This window comes from Balaenoptera musculus, chromosome 11 (assembly GCF_009873245.2).
Source record: "Balaenoptera musculus isolate JJ_BM4_2016_0621 chromosome 11, mBalMus1.pri.v3, whole genome shotgun sequence".
NCBI classification, from domain to species: domain Eukaryota; kingdom Metazoa; phylum Chordata; class Mammalia; order Artiodactyla; family Balaenopteridae; genus Balaenoptera; species Balaenoptera musculus.
This window is the reverse complement of record NC_045795.1, coordinates 79,522,570-79,540,907: the sequence shown is the minus strand read 5'-3', so window position 1 is coordinate 79,540,907 and position 18,338 is coordinate 79,522,570. Positions and strand designations below refer to the sequence as shown.

The 18,338-nt window shown below is 40.0% G+C and overlaps 1 protein-coding gene across 15 annotated transcripts in view; it reads left to right on the top strand.

Moving 5' to 3' along the window:
* The window catches only part of MAGI1 (membrane associated guanylate kinase, WW and PDZ domain containing 1), a 610,393-nt gene that overhangs the window by 515,467 nt on the left and 76,588 nt on the right, over positions 1–18,338 (top strand). For all 15 annotated transcript variants that reach the window (XM_036868494.1, XM_036868484.1, XM_036868492.1 and 12 more), the window contains 5 exons: positions 1,109–1,166; positions 4,117–4,214; positions 10,665–10,757; positions 16,054–16,236; positions 16,754–17,374. In XM_036868494.1, coding sequence (XP_036724389.1) covers positions 1,109–1,166; positions 4,117–4,214; positions 10,665–10,757; positions 16,054–16,236; positions 16,754–17,374 — 1,053 coding nt within the window. The remainder of the gene's footprint in view (positions 1–1,108; positions 1,167–4,116; positions 4,215–10,664; positions 10,758–16,053; positions 16,237–16,753; positions 17,375–18,338) is intronic.

The following is an 18,338-nucleotide window of genomic DNA, read 5'->3' as shown; positions in this document are numbered from 1 at the left end:
GTCTCTTTGTTTGAAAACAACATGTGGAGCAAAAACCATGAAATTAATGTCTCTTGATGTGCAGCCAAATCTGAGCAAAACATAAACTTTAAGTAATTAGCCTCTGTGTGTGTGTGTATGTGTGTGTATATGTGCACGTGCACATGACTCCATTTGTTACCTTGAACCAAAAAAAAAAAAAAAAAGGAAAGAAATTTAAGGAGAATTACTGCTCTGCCTGAAGAATTGTTTAATGACGCAAAATACAATGTAGTTGCTTCTTTCACCAAATTATCTGCTGCAGTGGGCTTTTTCACAGTAGGTTCTTATTATGACAGAACCCACTATTACCTAGTTAATGAAGTTGCAACATTTGATATGAAACCTTATGAAGTTCCGTAGAGCACAGTTGAGTTTTCAGAAAGGCACACATATCCCCCAATGCCATTTTACCACCACATTTAAAGGAATAAAGTCTACCCCCTTAGGTAGTGAGTCTTGGAGAGCAGGACCTGTGTTTCTGCTTTCATAGGCACAGCCCCGGTGAAGATGGTCCTGTTCAGATATAGCAATTGAGTGATAGATGTGTGCAATTCAAAAATCCAACTCCAGGTGGCCATTTTTATTTACTCGATAGCATTTTAATTAGGAACAAGGAGAAAATGAGATGCAAATTTTAATTTATTCCGGGGAGAGCAGAAACGGCCCTATTGTATTGAAAATGAAAGGAAACATTCATCCATTTTTGCTTGTGTGATAAGGTAGTCTAGCAATAAAATGAGAAAATTGCAAATATTTAAAATAGGAACTAGGCGTTCGAGGCAAAACTTAACTGTATCTCCATTAACATATCATTTAATAGTTGATTTAGAATGAAGGCACCTGAAACTGCATTTTATTAAGTTTCATCTGCTTGTGCAAAATATCAGGAAACAGTTGCTCTTCGTGTAGAAAATTACACCAATAAAATAATTCTCACTCTTTTTTTTTTGGTTAGGATACGCAGTTTTAATTGGACTTGAGGCATTATTTTATGGGTCTTTCTTTTTCTGCCTAACCCAGGTGTTGAAAATCCTTAGGTTCTTCAAGAATATGCTCTTCTTGCTCTAAATGTTCTTTTCTTTTTCAGAACTGCCTGCTGGTTGGGAAAAGATTGATGACCCTGTCTATGGTATCTACTATGTAGAGTAAGTGCCTGTTGAAACATTTGAGTTTGCACCGTTCTGTAATTATGTACATTTATGCTGAACAGTTTGCCATTGTGATAAGGTACAAACAGAATAATAATAGTAACATAATTTTATAATGAAAAAATATTCAGCAAATCTAATGATGATAAATTATATTATAAAATTCATCAGGGCAGTATTCATGTCTTCTGTTTATCACTGTATTACCAAAGCCCAACATAGTCCTGGCCTGTGGCAGGTACTGAATAATAAGTATTAGTTGAATGAATTAGAAAAGCAAGGAGTCAGTACACTGAGTATGGGTTGTTTATCTTCAGGAAAAGAATCAGTTTTGCCTATTTCTTGACCTGCTTAAGTCTGAAGTTCTCAGTAATCATTTATTTATTCATTCAGACTTTCCCGAAGAGTCAGACAGATCTAAATAATATATGAAATACTGCCGCAATTAAGAAGGAAATTGAGAACTAGCCTAAGTGGCAAGACTGTGTAAGCCTCTTTGCCTTTACCATACCTGTGGCTCCTGTGTTCCATTTCTAAGAGTCTCAAACCCTCATCACTACCTCTCTACCATGTACCTTATTCTAGCAAGAGGCATACACTTGGTCCTTTCATCACAACCATATATTGGTAGCATGATACTCAAAGAAAATAAAAGAAACCTAAGTGGATAAACATTGAAAAAATGTTTTACATCATTTCCTCTGAGAAAGATGAGTAATAAATAATAAAAGATCTTACAAAAGAAACACATGCCATATAAATGTTCTGTCATCAAAATCCTACCTGCCACAATGAAGATAACATGGAATGCTTTCTATCACTCATGCTGCTGGCAATGAAAAGTTATTCATATAATACCCTGGTGATAGAAACGTATGATGCAACAATGCCAGGCCATAAAATGCTCAGCATCTTATTGTAAAAAATTACAAGTTCAGTATAGCAAGTGTCCTTGGTCAATACTCGCATTGCCACCTCTTTACCTAACAGAAAGATTAGGGATTGGGGACATTAGAAAGGCAAACTTGAATGCCATTTGCAGCAACATGATGCATCTAGAGATTATCATGCTAAGTGAAGTAAGTCAGAAAGAGAAAGACAGATACCATATGATATTACTTATATGTGGAATCTAAAATATGACACAAATGAACCTACCTATGAAACAGAAACAGAATCACAGACATAGAGAGCAGAGTGGTGGTTACCAAGGGGGAGGGGATTGGGGGAGGGATGGAGTAGGAGGCTGGGGTGAGCAGATGTAGCCTTTTACATATGGAATGGAGAGCAGCAAAGTTACTGTATGGCACAGAGAACTATGTTCAGTGTCCTGTGATAAACCATGATGGAAAAGAACATTTTTTTAAAAAAGAATGTGTGTGTATATATATATATATATATATATATATTTTATATATATATGTATGTATGTATAACCAAATCACTTTGATGTACAGCAGTAATTAGCACAACATTGTAAATCAACTATACTTTAATAAAAAATTTTTAATTTTAAAAAATTTAAAAGAAAAAGAAAGGTGATCTTAGTCGTTTCTCTGACCCTCATAAAATTCCTCTGTGTGCCCTACAGATCCTTTTTCTCACAGATACACAGTGGAGCTCCTGTCTAATTGGGGCTCGTTTTGAGTTCTCCCTCAAATAACTTGTGCATCAAAAGAGAAAAAGAATAGATGACTGCAGCTTTGATGGATAAAGAGACTTGGAATGAGGGGCGAGTTGTTACCTTACCATACATTTCTCCTCCCTGTCTTCTCAGACCCATGTGCCTGTGAATGTTAGACTATATCTTAGCATGAAATTGCCTGCCAGAATTAGGAAATAAACAAGTAGTTCTATAATAGGAATTAAGGGTAGTCAGTCTATCCACCCTACTTGACAAGCCTGTCTTAAAAAATAAAGCCTGGCTTGAAAAAATATTTTGAGTTCTAAATAATCACATAATAGGAATATTTTCAAACTTCTTAGGAAGTATTATTTTGATGAAGGAAAAAAGATAGGAATATGTTTGTGCTTGTGTGTCTGTGTGTTTGTGTACTATGTGTGTATGTACATATACATACACTAAATAAGGTGATGGCAAAAAAATATGCATTTGGATTTATATATATGCTTGTGTGCGTGTATGTGTATTTTTATCTTGCCTTGGCCTTATTAGTTTTGGAGCCATCTGAAGTATCTGTGTCTTTGTCACTTCGAACACATCACATTTGCTTAGGTTAGCTGCATTTGGAGTCTTTTTGCCTAAGGCTTATCCTTTGAATCCTGACTCCATGCCTATTGATCAGAATAGTTGACAGATGTTGGTAGAGTCCTTCTTTTAACTTGATCGTTTGGGAAATGCTTATGCTTCCGTGAACTCTATTGTAGAAAGTTACACAGAATTTCTGGCATTACTCATTACAGACAACACCACATCTTCACTTTAATCTCCTTTTAAAATAATTCTATAACCGACTTCTTGGTGAATTAAAGAAACACCCTCCTGTCACGTGATTCCTTGGGCATTTGGCAGAGTCGGTGGTTATAATCCTGGGACTTGAAAGCAGGCCAGTCTGAGCTTGAATCCTCTTTACTGTTGACTAGTTCTGTTTTGTTAGGTGAGCTGTTTCTTAACTGCTCAGAAACTTCCTTTCCTTATCCATAAAATAGGAATAAAAATAGGACCTCTATCGTAGCATTTATTGAAGATTTTTTAAATAAAATGCATGTAAAGCTGGTAGCACAGTGCTTGGTACAAATAAGCAGTCAGTATCTGGAAACCATTCATTTTTGTTTTTATTTTATTGTATCTTCCTAACTGACACAAGATGCTCAACATCTCAGACCACCTGCTTTGCTCAGGTCTAATCGAGGGACTTGGACTGATTGGCTTTTGCTTGTGGGGTGCAGTGTTTCCTAACTGAATGCAATCTGCCTTCTGCTCCAGCCACATCAACAGGAAGACCCAATATGAGAACCCAGTTCTAGAAGCCAAACGGAAGAAGCAGCTGGAGCAACAGCAGCCGCAGCAGCAACAGCCAGAAGGTTCGCTTTCCCCTGATCTGCGGGCCAAGGAGCTCCGGGCAAAGCCTGTGCGCTGACACCCCCGTGTGGTCAGAGCTGGCCACGAGCATCACGTCCTTTGCGGTGCTAGGGACTTGATGTCCTGGAAGGGTGGGGAGTAATGCAGAGCCTCTGCTAGATTCCATACCCTGAACCGGGACAGCTACAGTGGGGGGCCCAGTTTAAAAGCACCCAATCTCCACTCTAATTTAGAAAGGGGCTGCCGTTAGATTGGAGAAGAGTTCTGATGGTGAAAGAACTACCTTGTGCCCAGTAGCTTTTGCACAGCACCTGGTATCTAAATCCAAACCACTTTTAGCACTTTAAGAGGAGGTCCTGGGTATGAAACTAACTTTTACTTTTAGGAACATTACATATAAGAATCAGAAAACGCTGGTAGTTTTCAGTGCTTTTAAAAAATTACAAGTTAGTTCACGCTCTTCACAAAAATATGAACAATTCAGGAGTGGAGAACATTTAAGTTCTCCATTTAAGCCAGTGGAGGCCCTACTGGCTCCCATCCCATTCTCAGCAATAAACACTGTGCAGAAATTTTCTGGGGATGTACAAATATGCATCTTTTTACAAAAAGTAGACCATAATTTATATATATTAATATATTATGTATTTGTATATGTATTAGTTTTGTGACCTGTTTTTGTCACTTAAATATATTTCTTGCGCAAATTTCAATGCTACTTAATATAGATTTACCTTGTAATTCTTTTTTTTAAACATCTTTATTGGAGTATAATTGCTTTACAGTGGTGTGTTAGTTTCTGCTTTATAACAAAGTGAATCAGCTATATGTATACATATATCACCATATCCCCTCCCTCTTGCATCGCCCTCCCACCCTCTCTATCCCATCCCTCAAAGTGGTCACAAAACACTGAGCTGATCTCCCTGTGCTATGCGGCTGCTTCCCACTAACTATCTATTTTACATTTGGTAGTGTATACATGTCCATGCCACTCTCTCACTTCATCCCAGTTACCCTTCCCCCTCCCCGGGTCCTCAAGTACATTCTCTACATCTGCGTCTTTATTCCTGTCCTGCCCCTAGGTACTTCAGAACCATTCTTTTTTTTTTAGATTCCATATATATGTGTTAGCATACAGTATTTGTTTTTCTCTTTCTGACTTACTTCACTCTGTATGACAGTCTCTAGGTCCATCCACCTCACTACAAATAACTCAGTTTCGTTTCTTTTTATGGTTGAGTAATATTCCATTGTATATATGTGCCACATCTTCTTTATCCATTCATCTGTCGATGGACACTTAGGTTGCTTCCATGTCCTGGCTATTGTAAATAGTGCTGCCATGAACATTGTGGTACATGACTCTTTTTGAATTATGGTTTTCTCAGGGTATATGCGCAGTAGTGGGATTGCTGGGTCATATGGTAGTTCTATTTTTAGCTTTTTAAGGAACCTCCATACTGTTCTCCATAGTGGCTGTATCAATTTACATTCCCACCAAGAGTGCAAGAGGGTTCCCTTTTCTCCACACCCTCCCCAGCATTTATTGTTTGTAGATATTTTGATGATGGCCATTCTGACCAGTGTGAGGTGATACCTCATTGTAGTTTTGATTTGCATTTCTCTAATGACTAGTGATGTTGAGCATTCTTTCATGTGTTTGTTGGCAATCTGTATATCTTCTTTGGAGAAATGTCTATTTAGGTCTTCTGCCCATTTTTGGATTGAGTTGTTTGTTTTTTTGATATTGAGCTGCATGAGCTGCTTGTAAATTTTGCAGATTAATCCTTTGTCAGTTGCTTCATTTGCAAATATTTTCTCCCATTCTGAGGGTTGTCTTTTCGTCTTGTTTATGGTTTCCTTTGCTGTGCAAAAGATTTTAAGTTTCATTAGGTCCCATTTGTTTATTTTTGTTTTTATTTCCATTTCTCTAGGAGGTGGGTCAAAAAGGATCTTGCTGTGATTTATGTCATAGAGTGTTCTGCCTATGTTTTCCTCTAAGAGTTTTATAGTGTCTGGCCTTACATTTAGGTCTTTAATCCATTTTGAGTTTATTTTTGTGTATGGTGTTAGGGAGTGTTCTAATTTCATTGTTTTACATGTAGCTGTCCAGTTTTCCCAGCACCCGTTATTGAAGAGGCTGTCTTTTCTCCATTGTATATTCTTGCCTCCTTTATCAAAGATAAGGTGACCATATGTGCGTGGGTTTATCTCTGGGCTTTCTATCCTGTTCCATTGATCTATAGTTCTGTTTTTGTGCCAGTACCATACTGTCTTGATTACTGTAGCTTTGTAGTATAGGCTGAAGACCGGGAGCCTGATTCCTCCAGCTCCGTTTTTCTTTCTCAAGAAATTGCTTTGGCTATTCGGGGTCTTTCGTGTTTCCATACAAAGTGTGAAATTTTTTGTTCTAGTTCTGTGAAAAATGCCGTTGGTAGTTTGATAGGGATTGCTTTGAATCTGTAGATTGCTTTGGGTAGTGTAGTCATTTTCACAATGTTGATTCTTCCAATCCAAGAACATGGTATATCTCTCCATGTGTTTGTATCATCTTTGTGTTTGTATCATTTTATCTTCCAGGTCACTTATCCGTTGTTCTGCCTCAGTTTTTCTGCTATTGATTCTTTCTAGAGAATTTTTAATTTCATTTATTGTGGTGTTCATCATTGTTGGCTCTTTCGTTCTTTTAGGTCCTTGTTAAATGTTTCTTGTATTTTCTCCATTCTATTTCCAAGATCTTGAATCATCTTTACTATCATTACTCTGAATTCTTTTTCAGGTAGACTGCCTATTTCCTCTTCATTTGTTTGGTCTGGTGGGTTTTCACCTTGCTCCTTCATCTGCTGTGTGTTTCTCTGTCTTCTCATTTTGCTTAACTTACTGTGTTTGGGGTCTTCTTTTCACAGACTGCAGGTTCATAGTTCCCGTTGTTTTTGGTGTCTGCCCCCAGTGGCTAAGGTTTGTTCATTGGGTTGTGTAGGCTTCCTGGTGGAGGGGACTGGTGCCTGTGTTCTGGTGGATGAGGCTGGATCTTTCTGGTGGGCAGAACCACGTCCGGTCATGTGTTTTGGGGTGTCTGTGACCTTATTATGATTTTAGGCAGCCTCTCTGCTAATGGATGTGGTTGTGTTCCTGTCTTGCTAGTTGTTTGGCATAGGGTGTCCAGCACTGTAGCTTGCTGGTCGTTGAGTGGAGCTGGGTCTTAGCATTGAGATGGAGATCTCTGGGAGAGCTTTCGCCATTTGATATTACGCAGAGCTGGGAGGTCTCTGGTGGACCAATGTCCTGAACCTCGGCTCTCCCACCTCAGAGGCACAGGCCTGACACCCGGCTGGAGTACCAAGACCCTGTCAGCCACACGGCTCAGAAGAAAAGGGAGGAAAAAAAAGAAAGAAAGAAAGAAGGAAGGGAGGGAGGGAGGGAGGGAGGAAAAGAAAAGTTAATAAAATTTTTAAAAAATTTTTATTAAAAAAAAAAAAGTAATTTAAAAAAAGGAAGAAAGAAAGAAGAGAGCAACCAAACCAAAAAAACAAATCCACCAATGATAACAAGTGCTAAAAACTATACTAAAAAAAAAAAAAGGACAGACAGAACCCTAGGACAAATGGTAAAAGCAAAGCTATACAGACAAAATTACACAAAGAAGCATACACATATACACTCACAAAAAGTAAAAAAGGAAAAAAAAAAGATATCTATATACATAAAAAAAAAAAAGGAAGAGAGCTACCAAATCAATAAACGAATCTACCAATGATAATAAACTCTAAATACTAAACTACGATAAACATAAAACCAGAAACAAATTAGATGCAGAAAGCAAACCCCAAGTCTACAGTTGCTCCCAAAGTCCACCACCTCAATTTTGGGATGATTTGTTGTCTATTCAGGTATTCCAGAGATGCAGGGTACATCAAGTTGATTGTGGAGATTTAATCCACTGCTTCTGACGCTGCTGGGAGAGATTTCCCTTCTCTTCTTTGTTCACACAGCTCCTGGGGCTCAGCTTTGGATTTGGCCCTGCCTCTGCGTGTAGGTCGCCTGAGGGCGTCTGTTCCCCGCCCAAACAGAACGGGGTTAAAGGAGCAGCTGAGTAGGGGACTCTGGCTCACTCAGGCTGGGGGGAGGGAGGGGTACGGAATGTGGGGCGAGCCTGCGGCAGCTGAGGCCAGCATGACATTGCAACAGCCTGAGGCGCGCAGTGCGTTTTCCCGGGGAAGTTGTCCCCGGATCACGGGAGCCTGGCCGTGGCGGGCTGCACAGGCTCCCGGGAGGGGCGGTGTGGATAGTGACCTGTGCTTGCACACAGGCTTCTTGGTGGCTGCAGCAGCAGCCTTAGCGTCTCATGCCCATCTCTGTTGTCTGCGCTGGTAGCCGCGGCTCGCGCCCGTCTCTGGAGCTTGTTTAGGCAGTGCTCTGAATCCCCTCTTCTCGTGCACCCTGAAACAATGGTCTCTTGCCTCTTAGGCAAGTCCAGACTTTTTCCCGGACTCCCTCCTGGTCACGCAGCCAACCCCAGTCCTCTCCCTGGGATCCGACGGAAGCCCGAGCCTCAGCTCCCAGCCCCCGCCTGCCCCAGCGGGTGAGCAGACAAGCCTCTCGGGCTGGTGAGTGCTGGTTGGCACCCATCCTCTGTGCAGGAATGTCTCCCCTTTGCCCTCTGCACCCCTGTTGCTGCACTCTCCTCTGTGGCTCCGAAACTTCCCCCCTGCCACCCCCCTGTCTCCGCCAGTGAAGGGGCTTCCTAGTGTGTGGAAACTTTTCCTCCTTCACAGCTCCCTCCCAGAGGTGCAGGTCCCGTCCCTATTCTCTTGTCTCTGTTTTTTCTTTTTTCTTTTGCCCTACCCAGGTACGTGGGAAGTTTCTTGCCTTTTGGGAGGTCTGAGGTCTTCTGCCAGCGTTCAGTAGGTGTTCTGTAGGAGTTGTTCCACATGTAGATGTATTTCTCTTGTATTTGTGGGGAGGAAGGTGATCTCCATGTCTTACTCCTCTGCCATCTTGAAGGTTTCCTACCTTGTAATTTTTAATGACTGCATAATATTCCCTTTTATGAATCTCTGTGCTTCATTTAGCCATCTATTTATTAATAGATGCTTAGGTTTTTCCTCATTTTTCATTGCAATCTTTAAAAATAATAGGCTTAGTACCCCTTCAATGTAATATGTGAATATCAGGTATATGAATATCAAGTATAATACTTCTCTTATTATAATATTGAATATAATAAATATAGACCATAGCATGGAAGTTGGCAAACTTTTTCTGTAAATGGCCATATAATAAATACTTTAGGCTTTGCTCTTCATACAATCTCTATTAAAACTACTTATCTCTGCCCCTATGGTATGAAAACAGCTACAGACTATATGTAAACAAGTGGACATGGCTGTGTTTCAGTAAAACATTATGTGTGAGCACTAAAATTTGAACCTCATGTAATTTTCATGTGTTACAAAATATTCTTTTTAGATTTTTTTCAATCATTTAAATATGTAGAAACCATTCTTGGCTTACAAGCTTTACAAAAATAGACATTGCGACCAATTTGGCCTGTAAGCCATAGTTTGGCAACCACTGCCATAGACTATATTTTAGAGAGAGCGTGTTTGTATGTGTTTGTGTGTGTGTGAGTATACTCTCCCATGGAAAAGGTCTCCTTTCTACCTTAATCTCTTTCTATTTAAAATTTTTTTTAATTTGTTTTATGAGTTTGGGGAATGGGAGTGTACAATTTAAATATGAGTGTTTAAATTGAGTGTACATATACAACTGACTATGTTTGCTTAGCTGGAAAAGTGACTTTGGGGTAGATCTCAAGGGTCACTCATAGTGGGTTATTTCTGGGCTTCCAAAGTGAGTACGACTTAGTCAGGACTCAGGATTTTTAGTAATGGGTCCCATTTGGGTTTGAGAGATGATAGGGGATAGCACCTTAGCAAACTGCTAAAATCCACCTTCACTACCCAAGACAAGCAGGCTTCAGCAGCCCAGCCTAGGTCTAAATTGCATTAGAGAAGTTTCTCCCATTTTGGGCCAGCTTTAGTTGACTCTATATCTTTCCTGATATTTTTTACTTGGTCTCACTTTGTACTCTCCAGCCAGAGAGAGCTGGAGATTTTATTAGTTGTATTTTTATTGGTTGTATTTCTGTCCTCAAAGATCTTAGGAGAAAGAGACAGGAACACACACACACACACACACACACACACACACACACACACACACACACACACACGGAGAGACCTTATTATCCTTAACGTAGAGTGGGGTCAGATACCAGTTTCTTTTCAATCGAAGCTCTCTGCTTCTGGTTTTATAGGTTTGGGTAGTTTTATAATTAAGTTTTATAATGAAGAAGAAGGTGAATCCTAAGTACGTCAACCTAAGTAAGTAATCTTAAGTAAGCAGTTGGAAGGAAAAACAGCAAACTGTTTCTTGTCTTCTTGTAGAATGGACAGAAGATCATTCATCGCTTGTGCCTCCTATTATTCCAAACCACCCCCCAAGCAATCCGGAGCAGGCCAGAGAAGCTCCACTTCAGGGTAAAGTGTTATTATAATTGCATCCTAATTTCGCTCAAAGTTTTAATTTTTTTGAAGAACCTTTAAAGAGTGGAATCTTGTAACTCCCATGTCATTCCAAAGAATTGTTCCTAGACAGTTCTTTGTTGTGGGCTGTCCTGTATGTATTGTAGGACAATGAGCAGCGTTCCTGGCCTCTACCCACTAGGTGCCAGGAGAATCCCTCCCACTTTGTGACAAACAATTCCCCAGATATTGCCAAATGCCCCTGGGGGGGCAAAATCATCTTAGAGTTGTGAATCCTTGATTTAGAGACCACAGATATTTAATATTGTGTTAAGTAAGATACACTGAAAATTCAGCACTAGATATTTCAAGATTCTAGTCAACGTATTTGCTTTTGACTAAGATTTTCTTGTAAATGTAAAATGGTTTGATATTATTGTGTTTTAAACTCTAACCTCTATTCTTGCTGCAGTTTTGTCATTTATGCATGTTTTATATCGCTTCATTGCGTCTCACTTATTTACATTCACAAGTAGTATGCATCCCCTACAGAGATTCAGTTTTGAAAATTGGAAGCTCCACAATCTTGCTACTTTCAGGCCTCATTACTCTTAAGGGATAGAAAAGGTTTTGGGGTTTTTTGTTTAGTTTTTTTCTTTTAAATAAGAAAAATAGAACAAGCATCATATTTGATAGTGTTGGGGAGTTTGTGTTACAGAACCCTTTAAAAAAACTGTAAAATTTGTGTTCCTTCTCTCTACATTTTAAAAGAAATAAATAATTGTGTTAGACATTAAAAGATAAGTAGAATAACTCTTTTCCCTAATATTCATTCCTCCATTATAGTTTTTATAAGAAAAATTGTTTCCCTTTTAGCTGATATTGTCATGAGATTGGTATTAATATCAACTTATATAAAATAATTTCATACTTTTCTATGGTGTTAATGGTTTTAATACAGATAGAACATAGAAGATAATGACATATTAATTCATATCAACATGATTGTGGCCTGCGTTGTATTTTTTTAAATATGAAATTCCTCTGCAGCCTCATGTTGTCTTATTTTCCTGCTCATGGTCAGTTAGCTACACTAACTTTTCAGTTCCTTGAACCTCTTTTCAATTCCTTAAATCAGGGAAACTATGGACCACATCAGGGCCTTTGCATATGCTGTTCCCTGTTTGCAGCTGTCTTTTCCTCCCACTCTTTGCTTTGCTAACTTCTACTCATCTAAGGTTTTTGCTGGATTCCCCTGTCTTATTCACTCTTCCCATCTTAAACTTCTTATTTATAGAATTTAACTGTTGATAATTAGTGTTTATTTGTGTTCAATTATCAAACAACAGTTTCCTCTTCAGACTTTAAATCCTATGGAGGCAGGAGACTGTTTTTTTTTTCCCACTGTGGGATACCCCAAACTAGACCTAATCGCCTCTGCTAAATTTATTATTGTGTGGAACAACGTATGTACATCCGTGATAACCGGCCTAGCTTCCTTAAAGAACTGTCTTAGAGATTGAATCAATTAAAGCTTTAAAGTTTCAGGTTCTGGGTGCCAAATGCTTAGTGCACCAGCTGAGTTAAGAGTCCAGATGGAATTGATGTCTATTAGGAACTTTATCTCAGATTCTTCTCTTGTTTTAGGCCTTTTTTTCCTTTTCTTTTTTCTTTTTTTCTTTAGTCCTCTAGGGTCCCATAGTGGTTAGGGTTTGGGAGAGGCTCACTGAACTCCCTGTGGGAACTAGTCATTATTCTTAAAACCCTTCTACTCCATAGTCTCTACATTGATTCTTGTCTTTTAAATATAGTCATGTCTTCGGAATATAATGGCTACAGAAGCCAGTTTAAATCCATACCCTTTGACTCCAAGCTGCAATTGTGAGAAACATTAAATTGGATATTATCATCATAGGTTACAACTCTGAGTTCCCTGCCTGCTGGTTAAGCATTCTGGTCTACGTTCCTGACGGTACTCTCAGGAAGAAGCTATATAGCTAATAGGGTCAGATTGTTTGGTATTAATTTTGCTAAGTTCACTGCTCAACTAAACTTGCATCTGATCAAGAGTGTACTTCTCATCCCAGCAAATGATAATTTTAAAGAGATATGCTCTTGGGAAATCTCTCCATCTTCCACCTTATGCTCAGAGATTTTTGTAGCCGCCTGTTTACCCCACCCACTTCACCACCACCATCATCAAAATAATAGCCTACATTTATTGAGCTCTTTTATGCAGCAGCCACCTCCCTAAGCACTTTACCTATGTTATCTGTCCACAGTTCTTCCTGACAACCATCACGTGAATGGTGAGGTTGGTACCCTCATTACCTCCACTTACGCATCCGACACTCAGGCAGAGAGAGGTTTAGTAACTTGCCCAAAGCCACACAGCCAGGAAGTAGTAGAGCACAGATTTGAACCCTGGTTGTCATTAGGAACAGTTTAACTTTTGGCTAACACCTTTGTGTTGTTGTTTTTTGTGGGATACCTCACTGCATAGTCTCAGTGTGTGCCCTCCAGTTTGGCTGCTACTGGCTACATGTTACCAGTTAAATTCAAGTTCATTACAATTAAAAACTCAAAAATTCAGTTCCTCGGTTCCACTAGCCATGTTTCAAGGGCTCAAGAGCTGCGTGTGACCAGCAGCTGCCATATTGGACGGTGCAGATACAGAGCATTTCCTGCGTCACAGGACGTGCTCCTGGACAGCACTGGTGTAGGGTATTCAAACAGTATTACCAAGAATAGTGCAGCTTGGCAGAGAAGCAAGCACCTATGGGTTATTCAGGAGTCGATGTTTGGGCCGAGACCCAGAAGATCCTGATTCACTGAGTCCAAGGCAGCCCCTAGAAATGAGTACATCTTTAAAAGGCTGCCCAGGTGATCCTCACACATAACCTCATCTACAAGTGGTGACTAGTAAAGAGATTAGCATCTCTTAGAAAATGACACGTGCCACAGGGCTGCAGCAGAGAGCTCCACATTCCACTGCTTGTGGGTAGAAAAGCACTTCTTTTCCAAAACTACAATAACTGATGATCTACCCATACATAACACGTAATAAAACGTGCATAAATGTGAAACCCTCTGATCTTCCCTCCCTAGTTAAGTGTTGAAACAGAAAGTCAGTGGTGTAATTTCAAAGTCTTCTTCATGTCTCTTTTAAGCTGAAAACATTCTGAGCTCAAAATATGCTAATGGCTTTAAAACATTTCATTCAGATAATCTGCCAGACACATTTTTACATTTTCTAACTTTGCCTATAATCAGGGTGGAAAACTTACACACTCAACCACCTCTTTCCTCCTTCTCAAAGACACGTTAAATCTCATTTCTTTGTGCTGTTGTTCGTTCATTCATTCAACACACATTTTTGGAGCACATACAATGAAACAGGCCGCGTTCTACACGCTGGATATACAAGCAGAAATCCTCATGGGGTTTCCATTCTAGTGTTGTATGTCTGGGCATGTGCAGTGCCCCTCCTGCAAGGGGCTGCAGAGAGGGAGACAAAACCCCCAACCAATAAGTAAGATGTGTACTGTGTGGGATGGTGATAAATGCTAACAACAAAAATAAAGCAGGTAAGGGGGATTGTGAATGTTGAAGGAGGTATTGCAGTTTTTAATACGGTGGACAGAGAAAGCCTCACTGTGAAGGTGATGGCTATTGATGTCTTTGCATAAGTGAAATACATTTCCCCTCGAGCTCTCCCTAGTAGCCTCTACCTCAAGAATGTCTGCTATTCACATATCCCGAAAAGGAAAATTTGGGGGTTATCTCAACGGTCCTCAATTTTCCATCTAGTAATTACCATAGTAACTGTCTCAGTACAAGCCCTGGCTGCACTTGACATCACCTCCCTGGTGCTCTGGCAGACGACTTCGCATGGTGAATCCTGCTAGGTCTCGCCTTTCATTAGCCACGGTGACAGGGCTGTAGTTTGTCATGCTTCCCACCAGCCTTGGGACTGCTCTAGAGAGGAGGAGGTTAGTGAGCAGACCTGTGACTCCAGGAAATTTAAAACAGCCTTCTTAAGAGCCAGAAACTTTTGAAATGTGCAATTAAAGATTGTATGTGTGCCCAGAGACCTTTTAAAAAAGATACAGCTAACCAAAAATAACTTTCCTTCCTGGATGCCAGCCTCCTAGTGCAGGGGTATATGGAGACATGGAGATTTTTTCTCCTGTTTGTTTTATTTTTTTAATTTTTATTTATTTATTTATTTGTATAACATTTTTGATAGAAAAGAAATAGGGCAGATGGAGAAGCTGTGGCAAGGGTGGGAGATGGGAAGTATAATTAGGAGAGTTGAAAGAGTCTGAACATAGAATGACATTCACTACCGGGGATAACCGGGGAAATTCCAATGAGCTTCCCAATTACAGAGAAATGCCCAAACCCAAAATAAAATTTGGAGTTTGTGTACAAAATGTTATTTGTGAATGTTATCAAGAAAACTCAATAAAACCTTAGGTAGCATGTTTGGAAGCTGTATATCTATTAATTTATTTTAAATAAGACGACTGAATTTGAAGCCATCTGGCTCTTATTACTGTTTAGTTTAGGTTTTTTTCTTTTTCCTTAAATATTCTAAGCCACATGTCCTAAACTTTTTTTAAACATTAAGTTTTAGCAGCAGACATATCTGGGCAATTCCACAAGTTGTTAAAAGATGCAAATGAACAGGAAAAATCAGGTGAATTTTAGAATTCAATTCAGAGTAGAGTTATGACTCTTTAATTTTTAAAACAGTGATTCTCCATTTTTATCAAGTTATTCTTTGTGTCTATACCACGTCTCCTAGTATTATCTATTTAGTTTCAGAATGAATTTTCTGTTTGTCTAAAAGCTAAAGTTTTTGCTTAATTGGTTTTATAAGTGGGAGCCAAGCACAAGGCAATATATTGGAAGCCATACTGTAAAATATAAACTATGACCAAACAGAAGACACAAAGCAAAGACCCACTCCTCTTTCTCTGAAGAACCTCATGTAGTTTGCTGTCAAACTACATGAAACAAAACTAGGGATCCATGTCAGACGATGGACACCAATGTCATGCTTCTCTTACATTTTCTTTTGGATCTTTGTGCTGACACACTATGTACCCTAGCCCCCTCCTTACACAAAGGGGCCTAGGAACTCCCTTAGTACTGAAATCAAGAGAGGACTTTCTTAGGACACCTTTGTGCCCACATGCCCCAGCACAGGAGCTTGGAGAGTTATCTCTAAGTTCTTATCATTTCTTATTTAATTCATCTTTTCACTCCTGGTGATGTTCCTTATACATTTCTTGTTTTAATCCAGGCAAACCCTTTTTTACACGAAACCCTTCAGAGTTGAAAGGCAAATTCATTCACACGAAGCTGCGGAAAAGCAGTCGTGGCTTTGGCTTCACGGTCGTTGGAGGGGATGAACCTGACGAGTTTCTGCAGATCAAGAGCTTGGTCCTAGATGGTCCCGCCGCGTTGGATGGCAAGATGGAAACAGGTATGAGACACCACATGGTCCTGTGTGGTCAGGACCAGATGACACCATGATTTCATAAGTTTGTAAGTGTCCTTTAGAAACTTGGCGAATGAACAAGGTTCCTGCACTAAGTAAATGCATTCCCTGGTATAAATGAAAAGCTCTGAATCATTTTAACATTCCCCCATTTTGGGGAACTGTTAGTGTGCTGTTGAGTACAGTAAGGCAGTAATTTACTAAAAATGTAGATCCATTTGAATAAATGAATTCTCAACTTGGTTTTTTATAGTGAGAATTTTTTTCAGAAGAAAGCTCCAGTGTTTTTTCAGTGATCATTATATTCTCATTAGCAGGGAAGACACTAGATGCTACAAAAATGCCTGATTAGCATAAAATAACTAATAGAAGCAGTCTCTTTGTGCTTTACGGTACTACCCCCAAACAGTTTCAGTTCAGCTTTGTATTGGTAGGATTTGATAGTATAAAATTGATATAACTTTTCTGGGCACCGTTTTTTTATCCGTCAACTCTTTTGCAGGAGATGTGATTGTGAGTGTGAACGACACCTGTGTTTTGGGACACACGCATGCACAAGTTGTGAAAATCTTCCAGTCCATTCCCATCGGTGCCAGCGTGGACCTTGAACTCTGCCGAGGTTATCCATTGCCTTTTGACCCAGATGACCCCAACACGAGTTTAGTGACCTCTGTGGCCATTTTGGATAAAGAACCAATTATTGTGAATGGGCAAGAGACCTATGACTCGCCGTCTAGTCACAGTAGTAAAACAGGCAAAGTCAATGGCATGAAGGACGCCAGGCCAAGCAGCCCTGCAGATGTGGCTTCAAACGGTTCCCATGGTTACCCCAATGACACTGTCTCTTTGGCTTCCTCCATAGCCACTCAGCCAGAACTCATAACTGTTCATATAGTCAAAGGGCCAATGGGCTTTGGTTTTACTATTGCGGACAGTCCTGGGGGTGGCGGCCAAAGAGTGAAACAGATTGTCGACAGTCCAAGGTGCCGAGGCCTGAAGGAAGGGGATCTTATAGTGGAAGTTAATAAGAAGAACGTGCAAGCTCTGACTCACAACCAAGTTGTGGACATGCTGATCGAATGTCCAAAGGGAAGTGAGGTCACGTTGTTAGTGCAACGAGGAGGTATGTAGATTTATTACCTTTCCTTGTTTTTAAACCCAAATCCATTGTTGTACTTAACTGGTTATCAGGTAGCTATCTGGGGCTTTCTGAATGTCTGTTCCTTTAAGATCATTTTTATTTAAATACTGGGAAATGCATTCAGCATGCCTTCTGATTTCTCTAAATGCTAGCCTCTTCAGGATAAAGGTTGTGTTTACGCTTTACGTGTTTACACAAAGGGACACGCAGCTGCAGTGATACTGTTGCTGAGAGTGGGGTCTGGCTGCTTGCCACTCAAAAGCTAATAAGAAGGCAAGGTTGGTGGAAAGGGAAGTTTGTTTTATTTCAGAGGCGGGCGACCTGGGGGGAGGGTGGACTCACGTCCAAAGGCCAGTTCCCCCCACAGCAGACAGTCAGTGGGCAAGAGTTTTTATAGCCCGAGGGCGAGGGTTACATGCAGAACAGCACAGTCAGCTCTGACAGTCATCTTGGAATTGGTCACGCAGTGGTCTGATCAGTGCCATCTTGACGGTTTCAGGTACAGTTAGTCTTCAGTTCCAGGGTCAGTTTGTTCCCATTTCTTTGAGACCAGTTCTCAGAATTGTGGCAGCTTCTGTCATGGCTGCAGTCTGGTCATCATGTAGTTAACTTCTTCCACCTGGTGTGGGTTTCAGTATCTACAAACCTGCTCAAAGGATACGGCTGTGAATGTTTAGCCCTTGAGAAGGAACTAAAGGTCCCTGACTTTGCTTACTGACTAAACTGTTACTATTTGGTTCTGTTTGACTGTTTTCCTTAGCTTTTGCATTTTCTCACTTCTCTGATTAAACTTATTCTTTAAGTAAAGTTTTTCTACAGACAGAAGGCAGGTGGAGGACATGGCGGGGAGAGGACCATAGGGTCCTGCTCTGTTTCAGTACCTTTAAATGTAAATCAGACTGTGCCTTTTAAAACCCATTAAGCTTTGAAAACCTTATCCTTTAAG